At 43.6% G+C, this 23,783-nt stretch overlaps 3 protein-coding genes across 7 annotated transcripts; 2 read left to right on the forward strand and 1 right to left on the reverse strand.

Annotated features, from left to right (window-relative positions):
- The first annotated feature begins 3,405 nt into the window (after nt 1-3,405).
- ipp (intracisternal A particle-promoted polypeptide) lies at nt 3,406-8,072 on the forward strand. Of its 3 annotated transcripts, none has more exons than XM_070974425.1 (10): nt 3,406-3,493; nt 3,919-4,334; nt 4,432-4,643; nt 4,765-4,984; nt 5,110-5,265; nt 5,405-5,572; nt 5,675-5,812; nt 6,336-6,458; nt 6,538-6,758; nt 6,873-8,072. In XM_070974425.1, the coding sequence occupies exons 2-10, from the start codon at nt 4,001-4,003 to the stop codon at nt 7,095-7,097; spliced, it is 1,797 nt and encodes a 598-aa protein (XP_070830526.1). In that variant the 5' UTR covers nt 3,406-3,493; nt 3,919-4,000; the 3' UTR covers nt 7,098-8,072. The 3 variants fall into 3 exon arrangements, with proteins under 3 accessions (XP_070830526.1, XP_070830528.1, XP_070830527.1); XM_070974427.1 differs by having other exon boundaries at nt 5,119-5,265; XM_070974426.1 differs by having other exon boundaries at nt 3,407-4,334.
- Nucleotides 8,073-8,630: 558 nt separating this feature from the next.
- On the reverse strand, nt 8,631-10,076 carry LOC139339009 (transmembrane protein 69-like). Its single transcript, XM_070974428.1, has 2 exons — nt 9,926-10,076; nt 8,631-9,798 (listed from the first exon to the last, which is right to left on the reverse strand). Exons 1-2 carry the CDS (start codon nt 9,962-9,964, stop codon nt 9,091-9,093), a joined length of 747 nt encoding a protein of 248 aa, XP_070830529.1. The 5' UTR covers nt 9,965-10,076; the 3' UTR covers nt 8,631-9,090.
- A 512-nt stretch (nt 10,077-10,588) lies between these two features.
- On the forward strand, nt 10,589-23,059 carry gpbp1l1 (GC-rich promoter binding protein 1-like 1). Of its 3 annotated transcripts, none has more exons than XM_070974022.1 (12): nt 10,589-10,626; nt 12,560-13,944; nt 14,459-14,573; nt 17,082-17,211; nt 19,676-20,004; nt 20,424-20,499; nt 20,601-20,797; nt 20,973-21,116; nt 21,611-21,766; nt 21,985-22,109; nt 22,210-22,312; nt 22,438-23,059. In XM_070974022.1, the coding sequence occupies exons 3-12, from the start codon at nt 14,514-14,516 to the stop codon at nt 22,606-22,608; spliced, it is 1,491 nt and encodes a 496-aa protein (XP_070830123.1). In that variant the 5' UTR covers nt 10,589-10,626; nt 12,560-13,944; nt 14,459-14,513; the 3' UTR covers nt 22,609-23,059. The 3 variants fall into 3 exon arrangements, with proteins under 3 accessions (XP_070830123.1, XP_070830122.1, XP_070830125.1); XM_070974021.1 differs by having other exon boundaries at nt 10,604-10,779; XM_070974024.1 differs by having other exon boundaries at nt 10,611-10,905.
- The last annotated feature ends 724 nt before the right edge of the window (nt 23,060-23,783 follow it).

Below are 23,783 nucleotides of genomic sequence, written 5' to 3' on the forward strand. Positions count from 1 at the left end.
GTGTGTGTGTGTGTGTGTGTGTGTGTGTGTGTGTGTGTGTGTGTGTGTGTGTGTGTGTGTGTGTGTGTGTGTGTGTGTGCGTGTGTGTTAAGAACTGAGGTGAAGCTGAAAAATTGAAGTGGAAAAAGGTTTTAAAGTTGAGGAATCATGGTAAAATATGCACATCAAACAAGTCTTAGAATGGAAATGATGTTAATATTTGTACAAACTCTTTTTTTTCCCTTTAAGATCTTGGCCATAATTTTGAAGAATAGCCAGATAACATGTCTGATTACTTCCTGTAACTTCCTTCCTGTAACAACCCAAAGTTGATTAAAATAAAAATTAAATAGAATAAAACAATTTTACCATAAAGGTTAATAGGATGTGAAGTTGTGTGGCATCACTTCATACTAGTTTGCTGGATGCCTCAAGCACTGAAAATGATCATGTATTATCTCAGTGACCTCTGGTTACAGTGACGGGAGGCTCAGACCACACTAAGATGAGAGGTGACTCTAAGCCAGCTCTTACAAGCGGATAACATACAACTGCTTGCTGACAAAAGATTCAGGAGAAATGCCAATCCAGATCCACAACCAAATCAGATTTGTAGATACCAGCTTAGGCCAGAATAGAAGATGATCTCACCTCCTTGAAACAGGTAGAGCAGGACTCAACTCTAAAACAAGAACTTTCCTTTTTCAGGAATACCCAAACATTTGCATCAACCTGGGATCTACATATTAAATTGTACTTGCATTTCTCAAGGAAAAAACCCTCACTGATGGTTTCAGCTTTAATAAACGAAATGCCTCAGAGTCCCTCACGCTCTCAGGACAATCTCATTGCGGGAGTTCAGCTCTCAAATAGATTAAAAAAGAAGCGGCGGGCACATGGCCAGTAAACCAATGTGGCACAGGCCTGATAGACACCGGCTCCGGTGCAGATGGCAGAGAAGCTTGAGAGAACGCATAATACTGTCTGTACACTGTAGGTGAACTCAGCCAAGATAAGGAGCGGTTACTCAGTTCACAAGTCCTGTCAGGTGAGGACAGGAGCCTTGTCTGGCAATGCTAGAATAAACACGTACGCGATATAACAATGCATCTACAGTGTGTTTGGAATAAGAAGGAAACAGTATTATTAAGATGAAATAAAATACCCAGTATTTTTTACAGGATTAGTAATGGGCAATATTATGGAAATAATAATAAAACTCTCACCGCAGAGTGCTGTAATTACTTGTTTTGCCTTATCTGGTATGATTTAAAGCCAACCATAAAGACTTAGAAAACTCTGAACTCTACCTACTCTCATAAGAACCCTTAAGCTGTCAGTTTCATCTCATGATGTTTTTCTTTCCTGGTGAAAGCAACGTCTAGCCAGAAGACAGGGCCCTGATGAAAAAGTCAGACATATCCTGCACTTAAAACAGAATGGTAATTATGGTGACCACTTTCCATAGGACGACCCTCGCACTATTTACTTTTTCTCCCACTGCACGGGAGATTCTGGGAGTCAAGCAAATGCCTTGCTCCTTATCACCGCAGAGGAGAGACATGGTGATCAGTGAACATAACTATCATGTTCATGACAAGCAAAAATGTTGTCTATAAGAGGAGAAAAGGCAGAGACTACGATCATGCCTAGCACAAAAAAAGCATAATCACATTGTAACAGAACCGTGTTCACAAAGTCTGCATCACGACATTCAAATTCATTTTAGCACCTCACCTACTTATTAAAACCTGTTTTACAAGAGACACCTGCCCAGGCAGCAGCATAAAGAACAAAAGGCACAGAAAAAGAGACACGTTCATATTACAAATGAAACACACAAAGCCGAAACACGAGGGATGATGCATGGCAATTAAAGATCATTTGAAGGATTTAGCAGAGGCCTGTTTTCTTTCTCCGGTAATGAGGTCAATAGCTATGAACAACCAGCCACAAATGTCTTATTAATATCAATCATTTAAGACAACTTCTGATGGACATATTATCATGGAGAACATGCATGCTCCTCACCAGCATGTATCATCCATTGACAGAAAGGAGGCTGTTGTCAGAGTATAATGAAACACAATGAGGCTCCTCAATCACTCAACAGCACTGATAACTCACGACTGCTAAAAATAGGTGACATAATGTGATTAACACATACAGTAACTCAGGCTTGTGTGGAAAGTGACAGTGATCATGCCACTTCTGAGGGAAAACTTGTCTTATTTGAGGATGAACAACACTTTTGCTGTCCACATTTTCATATTTTTTGGTTCTCCGTAGGCATGTTAAGACTGATGCTTACATGGAAAGATATCACATTACAGGTTAAAACACTGCTGAGTTCAAGTTTAATCATGGAGGGATCTATGCTGGACGTTGACTGTGAAAACATTTGACGTCTACATTTTCAAATTCCTCCTGATATATTTGGCTAAGAAGGGGAACATTAAGGCGACAGAGTTTGTTTCTTTTTTTGTTTTTTTTTTCAAAGCTCACTCAGTTCAGAGGGTGAACTTTGCCTTTATATTGGCTTGTTAAGAGTCCATTTAAGCTGTGTCCAATAAGTGAATTGTTCAGCTGAGATGATGGACATAGTGGATGTCCTTTAGGGAGACAAAACACTGGATTTTTAACAATACAGGACAACAACAGGGAAAACCAAGCAATTGTGCCGTACAAAGGGTTGCCAGGTCTGTTAACTGGCCAATGTCGATGCCGCCACATACTCGCATTCACCACTGACTGTTTAAATCTGGATGACACATTGAAATAGCAGGAAATACAAGTCAAGTGACAGTTACAGGACTTTTTCCTGTAACTGTCACATGTGTTTTTTTCACCTCAGTTCAGTGGACTAGACAGGTTTAATGGGCCCAAGCAGTGCTAGAGTTCTGTATGTAATAACAGGTTTCCAACATAATGTTTAAACTAATTTGATGTCAAGCTACTGATTAAGACAAACTGGACAACCCGTTGCCACTGTCTATGAGGAGGCTAGGTTGTAGGCTTGGCTGAGTCCCCAGTGGAAGAGGTTGCAGCCAACACAGTGGAAGATAGCTACATCTAAAATTACCATTCTGATGGGGGCTGACATGCTAAGAATACTATGATAATTTACATGGTAGGTTTCTGTGGCTTGTTGTCAAGGACTTTTATTTGTTTAGCTGTTTGTTCAAAGGCAACACTGCCATCTGGCGGCGTCTGTGATAACAAATTTGGGGTGAATTCTTGGGCAAACTGAGCCAAAGTGACAGCAAAATAATATAATAATGTTAAAACAAGACGATATAAGCCATACCTTTGTGTAATTCACACTTCTGTTTCTCAAGAGAGTCAACGAGGGTCACTGACGACACAAACTCACACAAGATGCAACATTATCGGGGATTGGTTAGTCATGACTTGAGGTTCATCTACCAGACCAGTGCAGTCGATCCAAGAAAAAAGGATTGACAGTCTGCAGGACGACGGAAGTTGCCTGCATCCTTCATCAGTAAACTTATGGGTAAGTCGCGGCTATAAACAAGATGAATTTTGACATTTAATGTCTATAGAGGGATGTTCTTCTCTGTGAGTTGATATTCTCTGAGCAGGGCTTGGTCGAGCAGAGAGGCGGTCTGATTTCAGTTGAGCATTTTAGCTACTGATGAAGGTGATGGTTGAATCTACCCCGCCGAGCTGTCTGTCGGCTAGCGTCCCCGGCTAACTGCGACGGCAGGTGCCTTTTTTATAGCCCGTACAGCAGCAGAGTAATAGACAGTGAATGCACCAGTGTGTCATAACACGAAACCGTCAAGAAAGTAGGCTTATATACGTTCATCTCTGATTACATTGCCCACAATGCCTCAGTTCTGCGTTGTTACACAACCATGAAGTGAGTCAGTGACTCTGTGTTTTGGTGTTTATGCAATCTGCTCTTGTGCCTTTCAGGCCTGTTTTATGCCGAAACTCACTAGAGATGAGGTTTTGGGAATACCGGCCTCCATGTTAACGCAGAGCCGCCCCCACTGCCATGTCCTCCTCCTCTGTGTCCAAATCCACTTGTTGTGGTGGTGATGCTACCATGGCGACCCAGGCGTCCGAGCAGGCTCTGCTGGCCTCAGACCGCTACGCCAGACTCATCCTGGCCCAGATGAACAAGATGCGGCTCCGCACCGACTTCTGCGACGTGGGGCTGAAGGTTGGCGGCCGCGTCTTCAGGGTCCACCGACTGGTGCTCGCCGCCAGCAGCCCGTATTTCGCCGCTCTGTTCTCCGGGGGGATGAGGGAGGCGGATAAAGAGGAGGTGCAGATCCTTGGAGTGGAGACGGAGGTCTTTGAGGTTCTGCTGGACTTCATATACACAGGTCTGCATCGATCCCGATACCCCAATCATTATGTGGAGTGAATTCTGTCGGATTTTGAACCATTTTCTGAATGCAAACATGTGCTCTTTGCTATCAGGGGTGATCAGTGTGACAGTGGAGAATGTCCAGGAGCTGATGGTGGCAGCAGACATGCTGCAGCTCAACGAGGTGGTGTCTATCTGTGGAGAGTTCCTCAAGGGCCACATGGACCCCTCCAACTGTGTGGGCATCTTTCAGTTCCTGGAGCAGATTGCCTGCATGGACATGCTGGAGTTCACTGAGAACTACATCCATGTTCACTTTCTGGAGGTATGAAATAATACCTGCACGTATGCCATTTCATCTCTCTGCCAGCACTTTGCTGTTCAGCTTCAACTCACACTGTAATTTCCAAGTTCGATCCTCATTGATTGCTTCTACCTCCCCTTAGGTGTGTGTCACAGATGAGTTCAGGGGCCTGTCGAAGGATCAGCTGGTGAGGCTCCTGAGGAGTGAAGAGCTGAGAATTGAGGATGAGTACCAGGTATTCACTGCAGCCATGGACTGGGTTCTCCAAGATGTGGCAAAGAGGAAAAAACATGTAGTGGAGGTGCTGGAGCCGGTCCGCTTCCCTCTGCTTTCCCCACAGAGACTGTTCAAGTACATAGAGGGTAAGGAAGGCGTACAGTGTAGCGCTCCGCTTTCATATTTTACATCCTTTATTATTTACAGTCACAATATTACTGTAAAGTTGATTAGATGACGCATTGAAAACATTTAGAATTTGTCAACAAAGGGATTACAGATTTCAGCCTGCGGGTGGCGCTGCAGACTCTGCTGAAGGAATACACTGAAGTCACAAAGTCTCCCAAAGAAAATAAGATGTACAGTCAGCTGCAACCGGCCAAGATGAGACCCAGAAGAAAAGCCAGGAAATACCTCTATGCCATAGGTTTGCTTTCATATCACTTTCTTCAGTGTAGAAAAGTAGCCGGATGAATTCTGGTCAGTGAAGGCAGTTTAAATGATGGTCCTAATTAGAAACATCAGAGATGCTAACTCTCGGGCCTTCGCTTGTTTCTTCATGGCAGGAGGCTACACTCGTCTGCAGGGCGGCCGATGGAGTGACAGCCGGGCGCTGAGCTGTGTGGAGCGCTTCGACACCTTTAACCAGTACTGGACCACCGTGTCGTCCCTGCACCAGGCTCGCAGCGGGCTGGGGGTGGCAGTGCTGGAGGGCATGATCTATGTGGTGGGAGGTGAGACAGCTGAGGCTGTCTTGTGTTTGTGTTCAAGCTAAAAAATAAATGAGCTTCAATGATCTTCAGTCTGACATGGAATTTGTTTTTTTTTTTCACCAGGGGAGAAAGATTCGATGATTTTTGACTGCACAGAAAGGTACGACCCGGTGACCAAGCAGTGGGCGGCTGTGGCGTCTCTGAACTTTCCTCGCTGTGGAGTTGGCGTGTGCCCCTGCCACGGAGCTCTGTATGCACTTGGTAAATGCCACAGTAACACAAGCACCATGTTTAACCGAAATGCATTCAGCACAAACTGATGGTTTAGTTTTAAATAAGCACTCCACCTGTTTCACACTTAAAGATCAGTTTGCTCGTCATGGTCAGAACAGCTCAGCCTGTAAGACAGTTGTGTGGTGTATAAGAGGATTTTATAGTAGAAACCTCACATTGCAGACTGGGGACATGACATGACATGACAAACGTTGGCAGTCAAGATTTCAGCTATAGCTGAAATTAATCAAACCACTCTGCTTTTAAAAATAACCAAAAATGTAAACAGAAAGAAACAAAATATTACAAGTACAGACCCAGAAAGACTGTGTGATTGACTCTCATCAGTGCAAAACTAAACAACATGGAGAGCAAAAAGCTAAACAACTTCAACCAACTTACTTTGTGAAATCATAATAAATGCGTCAGTTTTAATCGATAACTCATAACCAGTGTCTCAGGAAACCCCAGACCCAAACCACACTCTGTTGACTGTGCGGCCATTCTTTAGGTGGTTGGATTGGCTCTGAGATCGGGAAGACCATGGAACGATACGACCCAGAGGAGAACAAGTGGGAGGTCATCGGCAGCATGGCGGTCCCTCGCTACTACTTTGGCTGCTGCGAGCTACAAGGTGCATTCCCTGAAAAATAAATTCATACAATCCAGTGCAGCTCTGAAAGCTCTGAACCAAGTGCTGTCCTCTCCTCCAGGGTTCATTTATGTGATTGGAGGAATCAGTGACGAAGGAATGGAGCTGCGCTCGGCCGAGGTATATGACCCTATCTCCCGCCGATGGAGCGCGCTGCCCGTCATGGTCACACGTCGAGCCTACGTCGGCGTCGCCTGCCTCAATAACTGCATCTACGCGGTGGGCGGCTGGAATGAGGCACTGGGTGCGCTGGAGACGGTGGAGAAGTACTGTCCAGAGGAGGTAAAGTGCAGGAAGTGTGACTCACACGGGTAGCTAAAGACCTTTCAGTGACAATTAAGTTGCAGTAACATCTGTGTCCCAATGTCCTCCTCACCTCTGTCTCTCTGTCTACAGGAGAAATGGATCGAGGTGGCGCCGATGTCTACAGCTCGTGCAGGCGTGTCAGTGTCAGCGGTTAATGGGCTGCTGTACGCCGTTGGGGGCAGAGCTGCCAGCAGGGACTTCTCTGCCCCTGTGACGGTGGACTCTGTGGAAATCTATGACCCTCACCTGGACACCTGGACTGAAGTCGGCAACATGATCACCAGCCGCTGTGACGGCGGACTGGCTGTGCTCTGATAGCCAGGAATATGAGCACCTGAACGTCCCAAAACTGCATAAACTGGAGAAAAGCTGCACCTTAAGAAACACAAAAAGTGTGTTTCCTGTCTCGAGTAGGCCAATGAGACATGTTTTCTTTTTTTATTTGTCCTGAACATTTGACGTTCACTGAACATAAGAATATAACAGCAGATCTGAAACTGGAAAACTGCCAAAACAGCTTCCGCTTACTGTTGTGTCTCTATTTTCAATTCACTAAATAACTTTACAAGACCGTCAGAGTGGCAACACACTCGTTTTCCTCGTTTGTGTACAGACAAAGCGAGCCTTGTGATGAGGACATTTTTTCACTGCAGACTTCTATTCTGGATGAAGTGTTCGAGTCCTTTGGGGACTATGAACTCTGTTCTTGGGTAAGATGTGAAAACACTGATTTTTTTTTTTTTTTAAGTTTTTCTTGATTTTTCCACAAAGAAAGGTTTGAGCTGAGTGCATTGCTACTTGGAAGATTTCTCAGACCACTTGAGTCTATTCAATAATGGGACCAAAGTTTCATGGTAAGTGATTTCTGTAAATAACTGGACACTTGAACAGCTCACCACTGTGCAGTTATCGCTCAGTAACTTTCACTGGATCCTCTTTGGACATGTGACACTGTAAATAATAGTGCCTCTTAGTCACCATTTATCATTTCACTCATCAGCGAGTGAAATTTATTTACATTTCAGCTTTCCGATGTTGCGTTCCATAACTAAAAGACGATGCACATGTTTAGGGACGTGTTTACCTTCTTTCTGCTAAGTTATCATGTTTCCTCTCTGGATGTTGGAGCTCATCACATTTGCCTGCTGAGTAGAGCCGTTGCACAGTAACAGTATTTCCTATCATGTATTGTTATTCCTTGGCAGACAACAGAATATTAATTGTGACACAACAGTAATATCTTTTCTTGGTTGATTTCAGACTTAATAAACTTCATAGGAGTTAAGCGCCTCCCTGGTGTACTGAGTGATGGTATAATTTGGTCTTTGCCTAAAAACGGCATCTGTAAAGTTGCTCCGTGGTTTGGAAAATTAGACTACAAAGGATTCTCCACTGCAGACATCACACTGAGCCTGTGCACGACAAACACCTCCTGAGCGGACTGTAAATGTTTGTAACAGAGGACTTTCAGCACTGCACAAACAAGCTACAGTCGCAATATTTGCTCTGTTCGATTACATTTGACATCTCACTGGATAAGTGGCTCCTCGTCAAATGAAAAAGAGTACCCCTCAGTACACTCTGTTGTCATCAACTCACTTTGAACTTGGTTCTGCTATCATCTGTTAGGCTGTACAGCATCAAGGCTGTTTGGCACAGATGTGGCACACGTCCAAGGTAAGAGCTCTGCCACTGAGACTCAGCACTCATGGATTTACACTGAACATCTCCATGAAATGTCAACCCCCAGCAAAACTCTCTGATACATGCTAACACTGATGCAATCTTTAGACCTCTGTATTCTGTACTTTAGCTCCTCAGAATGAAGTCATTAAAGGAGGAGGAAGGTTGAGCGTGTTTGGGAACTTTTAATAAAAGAACTCTACTGTACAATTCATCTTTAATAGACAAGGAAAGCAGCTTAGAAACTCCCACAAACAGCTGTTCATGCTTTCCTTCAGCTGTGGCTTGGACGTGTATCATTGTGGAGTCACAACAATGGAAAGGAAAAGTATGCAAATACTCCCAACGTTTCTCCATTGTGTCAAATTTGCACATGTAAAATCCCCATATTCAGAAACACTGTATTCAGGGTACTTTTTGTCTGGCTCTCCGAGCAAAGAATAAGATTCCACAGATGTTTTCTGATAAATGTTTCATTCTTTTCAAAGTCGGTCTCGTTCTACATTCGGATATTTTAATCTCAACCCTCACATATTCGACATTTCTGTGCCTGTTTTGCAACTTGCAAACTGTTGTTATTCATTTTCTAAATTATATGCCACACATGAGTCCCATTTGTTCCAAATCAGTTCCAAATCTCTTTGATCTTCTTCTCAGGACAGAAATGTTTAATTGTAAGAGTAGCCACGAGTGAGAAGGTGGCGACAAGAGTGAGGATAGTTCGCATGGCTTTGAACCAGGAGGGGTAACCAGGCAGCAGTGTCAGGTCATAGTGCAAAGAGAGACCCAGACCCATAACGACAATCAGGGCTCCCTCTGTAATATTGTCCCAGCAGAGCAGCGCCAGCCAGGCCAGAAGTGAGGGCACCACACTGTTGCCCAAGTTCATCCAATCAGGCTGAGCAGGACTACCAGCAGGGATGGCAAACCCCCAGCGGGCACCTCCAAGGAAGGAGACTATACAGGCTCCATAGACCACTTGAGCATATGCCACTTCAGGGTAAAAGGACTGCGTGGCAGCCATCAGGAGAGGAGCAGACACGAAAGGGATGAGCCCAGAGAAGCCGAGGTACAGAGCTGGTTTGGGAGCCTGGGTGAGGGCCCTCAAACTGAACCCCCCATTGCTGTCGGCTCTCTCTGAGGTGTCTCGTGAATCCCCGTGGCAGAGGCGTGAGGCAGGCCATCTTACAGGCCTGATGCTCAGCAACCTGTTGGTGGACGTTTGTCTTGGTGGAATTAACGCTGAGGAGGCTTGAGAGTGAAACAGCAGCGGAGCTTTCGTGATGTAGTCTGGTGCCTTGGTTATCTGCTGAAGACATCTCCATACTGGAACCTGAGAGCATAATAACCACAGAAGTGCACAAACATCATGACTTCTGAATGTTACTTAACGCTGGCACATACAACTAATCTGTATAAGCAAGCGGTATGGCTCATTTGTCAAATTTTCGCTTTCTTACCCCAGAAATTATGCGTCTTCCAGATGCAAATCTAATCATTTCCTATCTAAAAAGACACGTCGTTAATTGGTTATAAAACACTCCCAATAAGAAAAGCAATCTGGAAGTTACCAGGCTAACGTGCTACTAACGGCTAGCATACAACCTCTAATAGCCACTTGCTCAACCTGACGCAATACAAAGCTATGATATTGCAATAACCTATAAGCCACAGATGTTACCTATATGTTTCCTTTTAATTGTTTGCAATTCAGTCGTTCGCTAAAGCTATTACAAACACAATTACGCATTATTAATGGTTACAAAGTTAACGATAACTAGATAAAGGTCGTTTGCTGATCGCCATTCAATTGGTGCTCGATTATACGCCTGACTCCTGATATTGCCAGAAAGTTCTGACATCGACTGGTTTGGCTGTCTGTGACGGGGGAGGTATTAAGTTATATTCAAGATGACAAAATACCAATATACGTGCTACTAACACCTTAATCCATGAACATTTTGAAAACCGTCATCTAGTAATGTCAGATGTGTGCAGGTCGTTTGATTTAAAAAGAAAAGTGTTTACAGAGGGTGCACTGTTAAGCCGACTCGACTTACAAAAAAAAACCACAGTAGACCTCAGTAAGTTGCATAATAACGAAAGATCTTGAACGTCGCATCATTGAGGCTGTTCGAATCCCTCAGTGCCAGCGCCAGTGGTAAGCGCCCCGAGTCCGAAAACCCAAACAAACACCAATAGCCGCATTATTAAAGAAGTTTATAGTTGCGAAAAAGTGGTAACTCGTTAATGTTTGCAGATTATAAATATATTGGAATAAGTATCTACCGGAGGCCCTCTTGCTTAGGAGAAGGTAACAGCTACACGGTATCGTCATGAAACACTGCAAGTTAGCTCGCTAGCACTTAGCAAGCTGATGAATGTGTGCTGCCGCTGCTAAGGTAGCCATTTTGAAACTGTGTTGTTCCAACGAAGCCAGGTCTGTTTACCTATATTGTATGTTCGTGACAGCTGCTTAAATAGACAGTTTAAGCCACCTTGGACATATTAAATGCATTTTTACTTTGCTAAGCCCCTTAACCATACTAATTCATTTCAACTACCTAGCAGTTTTCGTGCGCTACTTAAAAGGCTGGATAATGCGAGCTATTAGCTAACAATTGCTAGGCTAACGTTAACCTTAGATAACTAAAGAGAGTTAGCTAGCAGCGGAGTTAGGACAGATCAGATAACGTTATTAGTTAGTCATTAATGTTGCCTAGTTAGCAAACACCACAGCCGCTTTGCGGCCTAATTTATTTCGCTGGACTTAAATGTATAACATTATTCAGCTAGTTAGCGTGGTGAAACGTGCATGTAACGTTACTGTGTATGGGATTGGTGTGCTGCAGTGTCTCTGAACATGTGGGTTTCCTACTCTGTATAGTAATGTTAAAGTCGATACTTTCCAAAATTGTCAGTATTTGCGTTGCCGTCATTCATCTGAGTGTAGTTTCACAGTGGATTAAATGCCTGTGCTGCACATTGTAGCCCGCGTCCGTGGCAAACTCATTGACTGTGAGCTGTTACGTAATAGTTCAGTGGGAATACGTGAACGAGTCTGTGGTAGCTCTGAGCTTGTACATATAGGGATTATTTTTATATAAACCTTAAAGCTATATTATAGCTTTAACAAGGTACAGGATTCACTGTTGAGATTGTAAACCTCAGCTCAGTCGAGCATCACACAAACTGCCAGGCCTGTTAAGATGCGCAGCAGTCAGTGAAGTACCGAGGAAGAAAGTGTTCAAGTTATTTTTACACTGATATAAATATTTCATTTACCGAAGCCGACACAATTTTATAAAAGCCAGCTTTCAGCATGAAATGGTTCTCAGATCACTGAGTCATGATTTTGCTCTCTTACCTCTCAAAATGTATTTGAAGTGTCAGACACAGTTTCTTTTAAGACATTGGTTGTCTCTTGAATTGGAAGCTATTTGAATGTTTAATAAGGGTATTCAGTGAAGGAGGAGCATCTCTCACAATACCTGAGATATCTCCTGTAGATATTCACAGTAAGACAGGTGTAGAGATATGAAGGAATGTGTTGGATTAAGCTTAACAAAGTAATTTCCCAAATTGGGATCAATAAAGAAACCGTCTGAGTCTTACTTTATCTGTTTTCTCAGTTGCCAGTTTACATCTAACTAAAACTAATGGAGTTTGATACAACAGTTGTTTACTGGTGTTGATTCAACAAAATAGTTGCTTTGGAAGTTGTAGTTTGTGGTGCTGGTGCTGGGGCATTACTGAAGCACCACAGTGCTTCATTCATAATGGTATATTGTGACACATTTTGCCTTTTCTCAAAATCTGCACCTCCTGCAATTTGGATGTAGCACTTGGCCTTATTACAATTTTGATAATATTTTAATCAAATGATCAGCCCTAAATTTGTGAAATGTTTTGTCCACCCAGTGTATATCAGTTTAACAATTCAACAGCACTGTAAGCATACAGCTGAATAAAGGCCTCTGTGAAGCAGTTAAGATAGGTGTTAGTAATAAACAGGCAGCTGAGTTTAGTGTGGGTGTATGTTTTAACCTGGAGCTTTTCTGAATTAAGGTTGACGCTGTTTATGTTTCCTGCAGGTCCAGTCTGTTCCTGTGCAGATACCAGTGAAGCATCAGCAAGAGAAAACTGCACTGAAATTTATGTGTTAGAGAAATCTCATTTGGGAAGAAAAGGAAAGACCCACTCGACTCATTTTGGACACATGCTATTTTTCAACCTTAATTTTTTCCCCGAGAAAAAGAAGTTGGCTGACCTGTCTCAAGAAGTTGATTTCTTTTTGGACAAGTTTTAATTGCTGTCAAAGGACTCTTGTGCATCATATGACACAAAGACCTTTTGACTGGCGGAATATTTTTGTTTAGCCTTTGAGCGTGCATATCTATGAAATCAGAGCTCTACCCTGTATCTGCTCCAATAAGAAAACCCAAGATAATTAAATGGGCATGTTACAAATGTGATATTAAAACACCTAAAGATAAATATGGCATTATAATGCATCATCCAGCAGCATCTCCATTTCTCTAATCAAAACCGAAAATGACGGCGATGTAACATAGGGTTTTACTTCCTTCATTGTCATGTGACTTTGAACCCTTCGAGCATTGTTTTCTTCAAAGTCAGACAGTCTTTTTCATCAGTTTAATGAGGTGAGCAGTGGGTTTCAGCGACCTCCTTTGCCAGTGAAAGACTGTCTCTGAACTCATTTTTCTTTTATGCGTGCGTTTCAGTCAATCTTAAAATGATTCGGTAAAAGGTGAGCCAACGTGAAGACATACTGGCACGCAGTGTGGCAGGACAAAGCCTGTCTCTCTCCCCCCCATCTGGTGTCAAAGTGGAACTGCTACACAAACTGCTGTGCATATTCCAGGGCAGACAACTTTCACAGACTGCTTCCTTGTATTAATAATAATACAAGCTGGCTCTTCCTCACCGTTGGGACAAATCGCCTGTCAGCTCAGTTCATTTCACCAGTCAACATCAAGTCCAATCAGGTCTTACTCCTGACAATAAGAGCAAATGGTTCAAATAGATTGGTGAAGGATTCAATCTGCCTGGGAAAAAATTACCCATACTGGAAACAGTAGCACTCAGAATTCATCAGAGACGTGACCGACACAGGAGCTGCTTGGGGATCTGGTTCAAGAAGGGAAGTCGGTCCCTCACAGATCTCTGTGCTTCTGCTAAGAAATCTGCTTCCTGCTTTGGCCAGTTCTCTGGATCGCCATTCCAGATCATTCCTGTGACCCTTTGACCCATCTCCCAGTGTTTCACCCTGGACGAAGGGATCTGCCTCTGGGGAAAGGGGCTGTGTTGTCCTGGCGGAGGTGGAGAAGGGGTTGTCCGTGTGCTGCTCCCCATCTGTCAGTGCACACACACTGTGATCAGTGCCAATAGGCCTGAGGACCCAAGCCCAGCCGGACTGAGAGAGGAGGCAGAGGACTTCAGAGCCACAGACTCTGGGGTAATGATAAAGTTGCACCTGACTGATTTGGCAAGGGCAAACAGACATGCATATACTCAATAGCCATTAAATGAACTATTGTAGTGTGGTCCTTGATAAGTCATTTGTCAACATTTTGTGGGTAGCAGGTGTTAGTTTTCCTCCATGTGATAGTTTTAAAGTCAAACTAGAGAGCTGAGCAAAATCAAGCACGATGATCTGTATAAATTTATCACATACACACATCGCAAAGTAATACTTGTATTGTGCTGTGCAAGTTATTTTCCATCCAGGCTGTCAACCAGTTATCAGCTTCACAGGCACAGCTGCAGCTTTGTTGTTTTCTGCTAAGAATAGGACTCTTTTTGGCTTGTCTTGAGGGAGACCTTTATGCAGTGAATTTCAGAGTAACTGATGGTAGACAAAAACACTTGGAAGAAATGACACAAAATTTAAGATAGAAGAGCACGAAAAAGCGAAATTGCAGGATCTGAATTTTGTAAATGCCGTTCCTACTGTCCATTTCTTTTGTTAGATCCTGGCCATGAGGTTTGATGCCTCGATCCACTGACCGGAAACACTGGACCTAAATGGCGCAGCATGACTTTGTCCCTGCCTGGCTTAACTTCTCCACGCCCCAGCCTGCCAAGGTGTGTGTGTGTGTGAGGGTGTGTGTGTTTGAGAGTGTGCTAGTTGATTGCAGGAAAAAATGTCAATTTAGACAGCCTGAAATTATGACCGTTAGAGGCACTTTTCAGTGAATGTGTGTCTGTACATGTGTGTGTGTATATGTGTTTGTGAGTTTGTTTGTGTTTGCCACCCTCGGGGACTGACAGTGGAGTCAATGCATTGTTCACAGAGGCTCACCTACATTGTGTTCCTTTATGAAAAAGACTAAGAACAAGGAGGATTTCATGGAGGATTTTTCAGTTTTTTTTTTTTCAGTTTGGTTTTTTGCATCCAAGCATAACTAAATCTAAAATGTTCTTTCCCAAATGGGAAACAATTGCTATTTTTTGGATAGAATTTAGGGCTCTTGCATATAAACCAAAGAGTGTGTGAATTTGCTGTGTGTGAGGAATGGGCTGATTTTAGGTGTTCACAGTAGAAATAGATCTATCATGATATGTGACGAGGGTTTTTCAATATTGGAATATGACAATGTGACCTCACTAGAAGCTGCATTATAGTGAAGTAACCCAGTTTTCTGAAATCACTGCCATAGCTGAGTGAAAACTCCAGATACTCAACCTGCTGCTGTCATATCCACCTGGTCAGTTATTGATCTTCCTGTTATTCTCATTTTCAGACCGAATGGTAATTTTGTTTGCATTCCACTATGCAGTCTGACTGTTTATGGCCATTTTTATGTTGGGCAAGGATTTGATTTTTATCCTAAATAATAATTAGTGGTCCATCTAACATCACTTTTTAAAAGTCAACATTGAACGAGAATTAGCTGCCTTAACAGTTATGGTAAGTTAAGTAAGACAGCAATCAATATTCCATCTTGCATTACATAATGCATGATGAGGTATCTCAAAATAGGAAAGTAACAGGCAGACAGCACCATATACGAGTTTGCTCCACTGAGTCCATTGTTTTCCTCTACCAGGGAGCGTTATCACTGTTATAACATGGACACTACCCAATGTCACAAAGCAGAGACTGTGTTTAATTAATGCAAAAGAAATATTTGAGCCAGTTAAGAAGATTTATTGAAGAATGCAGCTGCTCAGCCTAACTATTGTGCTCTCCATTCAGCTGATGTTGGGTAACAGCAGGGCAAGGCTGGCGAACATTTGCTAGCTAGCCAAGTTAGCCAAGTTGGCTTTATTTTCTTATTTTTTTTTGTGTTTTCTCATAAGGACATTTAACTAAAGATCAGCCATGATGATAGAAGGAAAAGTGGGCATTTTTTGGAGCAGGATTGTAACAGTAATTAACATGTTAGCTAATCTACCTAGCAAGTACATGCATGGCCAGGCTGTATTCAGTAGCATTTGTCTGCTAAAGGTGTGTGATCAGTGTACATCTCTTAGAAAAGAATAAGATCACCACTGTTGATCACAGTTGTTGTTAATCTGTAGTTACATGCACTTTAAATATCCTCAGCACTGATTTCACTGTTGGCTGTATTGACGTGTGCACATTATTTTAATTGCTGGACATAAATTGAGATGTTAGAATGTGTGGGTCTGGATCCAAGCTGTATCTGCCACCTTTACGTTAGATATTGAATGAAAATACAAATAATCATTTTAAATATCGACACTGAAAGTAAAATTGGAGGGTTAGGGTTTGCAAATGAAGAAGGGTGGATGTTAGGTGGATTGATTTTTGGCCTTCCTTTAAAAAAAGTGTTGAGCCATTTTACTGTCCATCTGAGATTGTCAGTGTGTTTCTCCTGTCCAGAGCTCAGTGTAATCTGGGAGTCAGGCAGTTGCCCAGCTAAGTGTGAAATCAAGAGTCAAGACAGAGAAATAAGTGCACAGTCAGTGTCCTGTTGACACATGACTTCACCTCAGTGTCATTTGTCTTCGGGGATTCGTCCGCATGCATACCTTCTCCAGGGTGGGAGCTGCAGTTTACTCTCCCAGGTTTTTCAGACATTAAATTGCTTTCTATTGTCTGTTGAGGTTATAAAAATACTTTGAGATGACGCTTGCAGTGATAGGCTGAAGAACACAGTCTAATTGGACCTTTGAACCTCCGCTGATGACAAGGACATGATTCAGATGGAACTGAGCATTTGTAGTCAACATCATCAAACACACAGCTGTGGCAGTGCAGTGACTCCAGGATTTATCACTAAGAATTATGGACGCTGTGTTTGTCTGATCTTATTGGTTCCGTAGAATCATATTTATTTAGTGATAAAGATCCAAGATTGGTTTTAGTTCCTACGGTGTTTGTTTTTGTTCATTTTCTTTCCCTAAGAATAGATCCGTGTGTTGACAGCTTCAAGTTATTTTAGTTCTCTGAGGGAGTAAGAGAGGAACTCTGTGTACAGAGAGTATTCATCTAATCTAAGCTTCTTCACAAGGACAGAGAAAAAAGAAAAAAGTCCTGGAAAAAGGTCCAAGGGTAATTGCTGTTTCTCTTTTGTAGCTTAGTCCCACTTTGACTAACCATGTCCCCTTTCTGTCCTCCTCCAGTCCCCTGCTGCCAATCTTGAAAAACAAGGTGAGCCCCACCTCCACAGAGACGGCAGAACTGCTGTGAGCCGCCGCCGCCACAACTCCTCCGATGGCTTCTTCAACAATGGCTCCCTGCGTGCTCCAGCAGGTAACAGCTCAGAATGGTTACCACCTTTTCGTTAACTGTGTTTTTATCACAGGGCTAAACTGTGAAACTGAGAATACCAGCAAAAAGTTACTGAATCTTCTAACACTGTAGTGCTGCTGCAGCGCAATGAAATGGAACAAAATAATCACGTAAGAAAATTTTAAAGGCTTTGTTGGGAGTTGGACGAATAAGAATAAAAACTGTGTCCTGCTGCCAGCAGAGAGATGCAGTGATGTCAGTCAAGTGCAGTTTGTACACATCAACACAGTCCTGAGAAGAGGTCTGATCCGACAGAGGAAACACCTGTGTGGGTGGATGATGGGTGTGGAGGGGTTTTAAATTCATCTTTTGACTAAAGTGTCCTGGAGGGACAGCTGCACGTGTACTTTTGCACCATCTGCCTAGAAGAGTTTTTGGTCAAAGCTGGTCATGGTTCGTGGTTGACACATCGACAGAAGTGGTTGTGTCAAGAATGAACAGGTAGAGTTTGGAGACAAATTGAATGGTCTCGACTTTTATCTCCTTTCTGAGGCTCTCAAGATGGAATAAGTGTTGGTATGTTTCAGACATTAGATCAGTATGAATTTGTGTAGTTGAAGATGATGACAAGCAGAGTGATAGAGGATATAACTCAGGTCCCTGCCTTATTCAAACCTCTCATCCAGCATATGTACATCCATCCATCCATTTTCTATTCCGCTTATCCCCTTCGGGGTCGCGGGGGGGGGGGGGGGGGGGGCATGCTTTTGGTCTGTGGGAGGAAGCCGGAGTGCCCGGAGAGAACCCACGCATGCACGGGAAGAACATGCAAACTTCACACAGAAAGGCCTGACCCGGGAATCAAACCGGCGACCTTCTTGCTGTGAGGCACGCGCACTAGCTGCTGCTCCACCGTGCCAGCCCATATGTACATTATTTGATTTTACCAAAGGAGAGGACAGACCAGACTGTGTTGTTCCACTGATGAATAAATGAATGAATTGACGGGATTCATTTTTGTAGTGCAGTGCTAGTTCTTAAGTACCACTTTGCTGATTTCCTCCTGTTTGAGGTCGATTCTTAAGATCCACCGACTTGCTGTGTTTTATTGACGTCTCACACCACCATTCACTTACGTTTCATCTCAGTCTCTGAGATGTTGTTCTTCTGGATGAAGGATTTTGTTGTACCATCAGGAAGGATGCATTCAGGTGCAGTAGTTCAATCCTAGGTCCCAGCAGCAATCTTCCTGGTTGACAGGCTCTACTTCCATTTGTCCTCCCCATTGTCCCTCACTTGTGCTGCCCTTTAGCTTTGGAAAGCAGAAAGGCTGATTTATGTGCCAGTCAGATGTGTTGAACAAAATCTTCAACTTCATCTTGTGAAATGTCCCTTCCAGTAGTCTTGACAGGAACACTTGGTGTAGTTTCATTGTAGGAAGTTGTCAGTGAAGTGTGTTTCCTGGTGTGTTTCTTTACCCTGTGGGTGCTTTTGGTCCATCACAGGAAAGCACCCACTGTAGTTTGCAGGTTGTTTTTAAGGCATTCAAGATTAAACTTGGTTATGATTCCTGTAGTTTATAAGCTTCCTCTCTGCCCTCTGTATTACTGCAGCAGCTTAATGCTCACTTTGCCACATGTGCAGCAGTATCTGTGTATGATGTCACAGGATTCAAAGTAAATGTAAATGCCAGTTTTTTATTCAATTCACTTCTTGAATTGAATAACATTAAGACTCAAAACATTCTCAAACTGAAACACCAGTTCTGCTAATTCAAGAACTTAAATGTGTCTTAAAAGCATGAGCGTGCCTCCAGTCATCAGGACTCACTAATGTCAGTGAGAAAGAGTTGACCAAAATTTCATGTGTTCTGCTGTTCAGCTCTGTTATTGAGTTTGTTATCAGGTTCTGACAGATGTTGTGGTTGTTTTAGTAACTCCTTTTTAGTGAACTAAAGACAACGGATCTCAGTAGACTTAATGGATTAGCCTTAAACTCATCATGTGGTTGATTTATGGGGCATACCCTACAGTTTTCTGCCTACCTGTGTCAGTGCCATTTAAAGTATGGAATACGCCATCCTGTGAGTGCATTCAGAAAAATCATTTGCCTCCACAATGAGTCTGAGTGTTTTCCTCTGTTGGTTTTGCCTGGCACCTGCTTTGTGTTTCCACTTTGGAAATAACTGAGTCTCAGCTTATCTTATGCCAGTTGCCTAACCAGCCAGCAGTGAAGCAGATGTTCAAATGCTGCCACTTTCAGCGAGTGCTAGTGTAACCGTAATAGCCACCCGGTTGACAGAATTATTGACTTTCTCGGATTTCTTGAGCTCACAGACCAAGATGGTGAACACTGTTGAGCAGTGGCACAGATTAAAGGTGGTCAGGTGTTACTTCAGAAAGTAAAAGAAACCTTATTGATGTATCCCTCAAAGCCACATTGTACTTTTATTCAGAACTATATCCTCTATGTTTGTTCTCTCAAGGTGATGGATGGCAGCAGCCCTCTCTGCTTCTGAGGCATGACTCGGTGGACTCGGGGGTGGCCAAAGGAGGGCACGGTGGGCTGGCGGGGGGCTCATGTTGGAAGGAAACACCCACCTGGCATGGAGTGTCGCGGGGGGCCCAGGATGGCCACCACCACCAGGGACGCCACCCCAAACGGGTAGGAGGCGACAGGGACAGGCAGGTGGGGCACCGGCAGCGTAATGGCAACTTTCATCCCCGCAAGGGCACCTCGTACCAGGACAAGTTCCCCAACGAGGAACGCAAAGACAGCAAGGACGACAAGCTGAAGTTTGTGGAGGAGGACTTTGTGAGTAGACAGCCTTCACTGATTTTTTTCCTAATCATGCCTCCGACCTTGACATAGTCTTTGAATGACAAAGCTCTGTTGAAATATGAGAGACCTTGATTCAGTGGCAAAGCTATTAGAATTGCTAAATGAACAGAAAAAGTTCAGAATATAGACTGTATTTTTTGGAAAATAGTGATTATTGCTATCTTAGATGTCAAAAATATTGTCAGAAACATTTTGCATTTCCTCTCCATATTTACCTTTTGATAAAAATGCTAAATTCATGAGTAGTATGCACAACAAGAGTTTCCCTTCACTGACCCATTAGCTTTAATCCTGTCAGCAACAACCTGCTCTGATTCTTGGATTTTAACATAACTTGAAAATAGAAAATGCAGCAGCATTTAAAGCATTTGGTTCCTGTTGTTTGCTTTTAGCCTTCCCTCAACCCTGAAACAACTGGAAAGCCTGGGACTCAGATGCGTGCAGTGGCTCCCCATGCTGGAGTGTGGGGTAAGAGCAGAATGAAGCTTGAGTAAACAAGAGACGGTTTAAGCTCTGTTCAGTTTCTTGTCCTCACCTTTCTAACATTTCATCAACTGACTGTGCTCCAGAAAACCCCCCGAGTGGCAAACAGATGGTGTCCAAAATGCTGGTTATCAAGAAGATTTCCAAGGAGGACCCCAGCACAGCCTTCTCTGCAGGGTTTGCCACTGCTGGCGCCTTGCCCACCAACGGCAGCAAAGCTCCCATTGCAGGCTCCAGCGTCTACAAAAACCTGGTCCCAAAGCCTGCTGTGGCCCCCACCAAAGTAGGACTTGTTGCTGTGTGTGAACATTGAAACAACTTGCTTGATTTCTTTCAGCAGACATGCAAGATGAACTCATAAAGCACGTTTGTATGAAATAGATAAGTGGCTTTGCTACGCTGTGGTGGAACGGTCTCTTTGTTTGCGACACAGACTCACAACATGTCCTCTCTTCCAGAGCACCCAGTGGAAATCCGGTGGTAGAGAGATCACGAAGTCCGGCCTTCACATGCCAGGCCGAGATTCAGTCTTCACCAGCCCCGTCTCTGCAGCCAAACCCAGCACCCCAGTCAGTGCACCACAGCACAACACCCAGAAAGAGGTGAGGACGAAAGGAGAGACATGAATATATCACTTGATGTCCATGATGACAACAGACGTTTAGTTTTCTAACCTAATCAGGGAACAGTATTTAAATGATGCGGTTTACTCAGACTTCCTGGTTAAATGTTGAGCTGCACAGCGAGTAAACTGTTAAAGTCCCAGTCTGTTTTATGGCTGCATGCGTGACACATGTAGCTGGCCTTTCCCAGGTTTTATCTAAACATAGTAATTATGTTCGTGTGGTCGGCAGCTGAGATGCATACTCACATGTGCACACCAGACAGGAACTGAACGTCTGCAGTATGCCGTTCACTGTCACTGTTGTCAGTTACAATGGCTCATCACTGTTGACCTATTTTGAAACATCTCACCGGCCAAATGGATTTCATGGCTAATAAATTTCAGTCTCAGTTGGGGGAAAAAAAATAACATTGCTCCACCCGGTCCCTCTCTCTGTCTCTCTCCCTTTTTGTGGCACCGTTGCACCTACAGCACCCTTCCAGCACGACTCCACCCATAGACATTGCCCCGTCGAGGCTGAAGCTGATGCGCCGCGGTCCAGATCGTAAGAGCGAGTTCCTGCGAGCTCTGAAGGACGAAGGCACCGGAGAGCTGACGACAAGCAGCAGCCCGGGAACATCCGGAGAGGTAGGCAGCAGCACACAGGAGAACACAGTGGTTCCAGAAAACGCTCCATTTAAGAGAGTTTTAAGGAGACTGTCCACTTCTGAAATGAATAGTGCCAAAGTCTGAAAATTTTAAGTGCACATTCTAGTTTCATTGTTGCATTTTGCTCCACTTCAGTGTCACTGTTTGCAGTTGGAAGGAAAAAAAACAAAGTTTTCTTGCTGTGTCAATTTTGTCAGGGTGAAAGCAGCACGCCAGAGCCCAAAGCCTACAGCGAGGAAGTCTGCCACGAGAATGGTCTGTCCTACTCCCTCAGTGACTCAGACACCGAACACCTGTCCAGCTCCCTAGAGGCAGAGCACCGGTAGGACACTGCGAACAGCTTTATACACACACACACACACACGCGCACACACACTCACACACACAGAGTCAACTAAGTAGAAAATCACCATGCTTTCCAGGTTGCTGAAGGCCATGGGCTGGCAGGAGTACCCAGAAAATGATGACAACTTCCTGCCTCTGACCGAGGATGAGCTGAGAGAGTTCCAGACTAAAACCGAACAGGTGAGCACTCGGAGAAACGTCCGTTTGGGTGTTCAGTCGTTGATATATTTTCCCCTTAATTAAACATGAGAGAAGAAGAAAAGGGGATCTCGTTCACACACTAACTGTTCGTGTCCTTTGACCAGCTGAAGAGGAACGGCATGCAGAGGAACGGGGCTCTCCCGAGGGCACGGGGCGTGACCCTCCACTTCACCCCCTGGCGGAGTGTGGCGGAGGCGAACGTCGAGGAGGGTTCCGAGTCCGAAACCAGTAGCAGCAGCCAGACCTCTGATGATGACGACTGCATCAAATCCTAACGTGGCTTTACGGAACAAAAAAACAAAAAAAACACACAACAGCCAACACAACATCCCAGCAAGCAATCCCCCTCTTCCTCTCATCTTTGTTTTTAGAGCACCATTTTGAATTTCTTTTGTTTTGATTTTTTTGTTGTCATTCTTGCACAAGGGAAAAACCAATCATATCCCAGTGAAGGGGGAGATCCCTGCTCCGCCAGACGTCGTTTTCCCTGCGTTTCCTCCTTCACTGCAGTCCCTGCCCTCTTTGACTCCCCCCTCCCCTCCCCTTCTTCCTTTTTCTTCCTCGCTTTGTGGAACTGAAGTGTTCATCAAGAAAAGAAGGGCAATGAATGCACACTTGATTCTGCTTTAAACAGACTAACTCATTTCATTGATGATGCTGATGACACATTATTAATGATATTAATAAAAATTGGTTCCTGACAAGCTGATATGTTTCAATATGAATGTGGCTACTGTGGTGTTTGAGTCTACGTCGATCCCCCGCTGCCTCCTCAGCAAGTGCTTCAGTCTGAGTGGCAAGATAAGGAATTTGTGTAGATGTGGCTTCACAGCAGCGATGTCTTCCCCAGCCAGGAACAAATGTGGTTTTCAATATGCAAAATATTTTTTTACCTGTGCTGTGAACGGTTCCTGAGAGGACAGGACTGTAGCTTTAAAAAAGGGGATTTGTCTTACTTTCTGATACCATTTTGACCAAGATGGTCATAAAATGTTTCCACACAAGTGATGAAATGTAGAAACAAATTGGGTTTTACAAAAAACCCAAAAGAGCAACAAAAAAACCCCCCAGAATTTAATCAGTTTAATCTTTTTTTTAATCATGATTTTAAGCCATCACTTGGAACATGAAGACTTTCAAATGTGAAGTTTTTAGAAAAGAAAAGCTTAGATTTAAATTCATTTCATAGTTTCACACTAACAAAAATATGTAGATGAGCTTAAAAACTGTTGAGGTTTCTCTTTGGATAATTCTAGAGGTCACATTTCTTCATTATAAATGCCTTTTCAACAAACATTTTGACTTGTGGTAGCAGGCAAAGCACAGATTCATGAGTAACGTTGACGGTGGCTTAGTTCTGTTTAGGCCGCCCAGTCAGTAATGCTTGTGTGCAGTGTGCACAGCTGGGGTCCTGACACGGGCCCTCTAGTGTAATCATTAACACCTGTGC

The sequence above is a fragment of the Chaetodon trifascialis genome, chromosome 11 (assembly GCF_039877785.1).
Source record: "Chaetodon trifascialis isolate fChaTrf1 chromosome 11, fChaTrf1.hap1, whole genome shotgun sequence".
Taxonomy (NCBI): Eukaryota; Metazoa; Chordata; class Actinopteri; order Chaetodontiformes; family Chaetodontidae; genus Chaetodon; species Chaetodon trifascialis.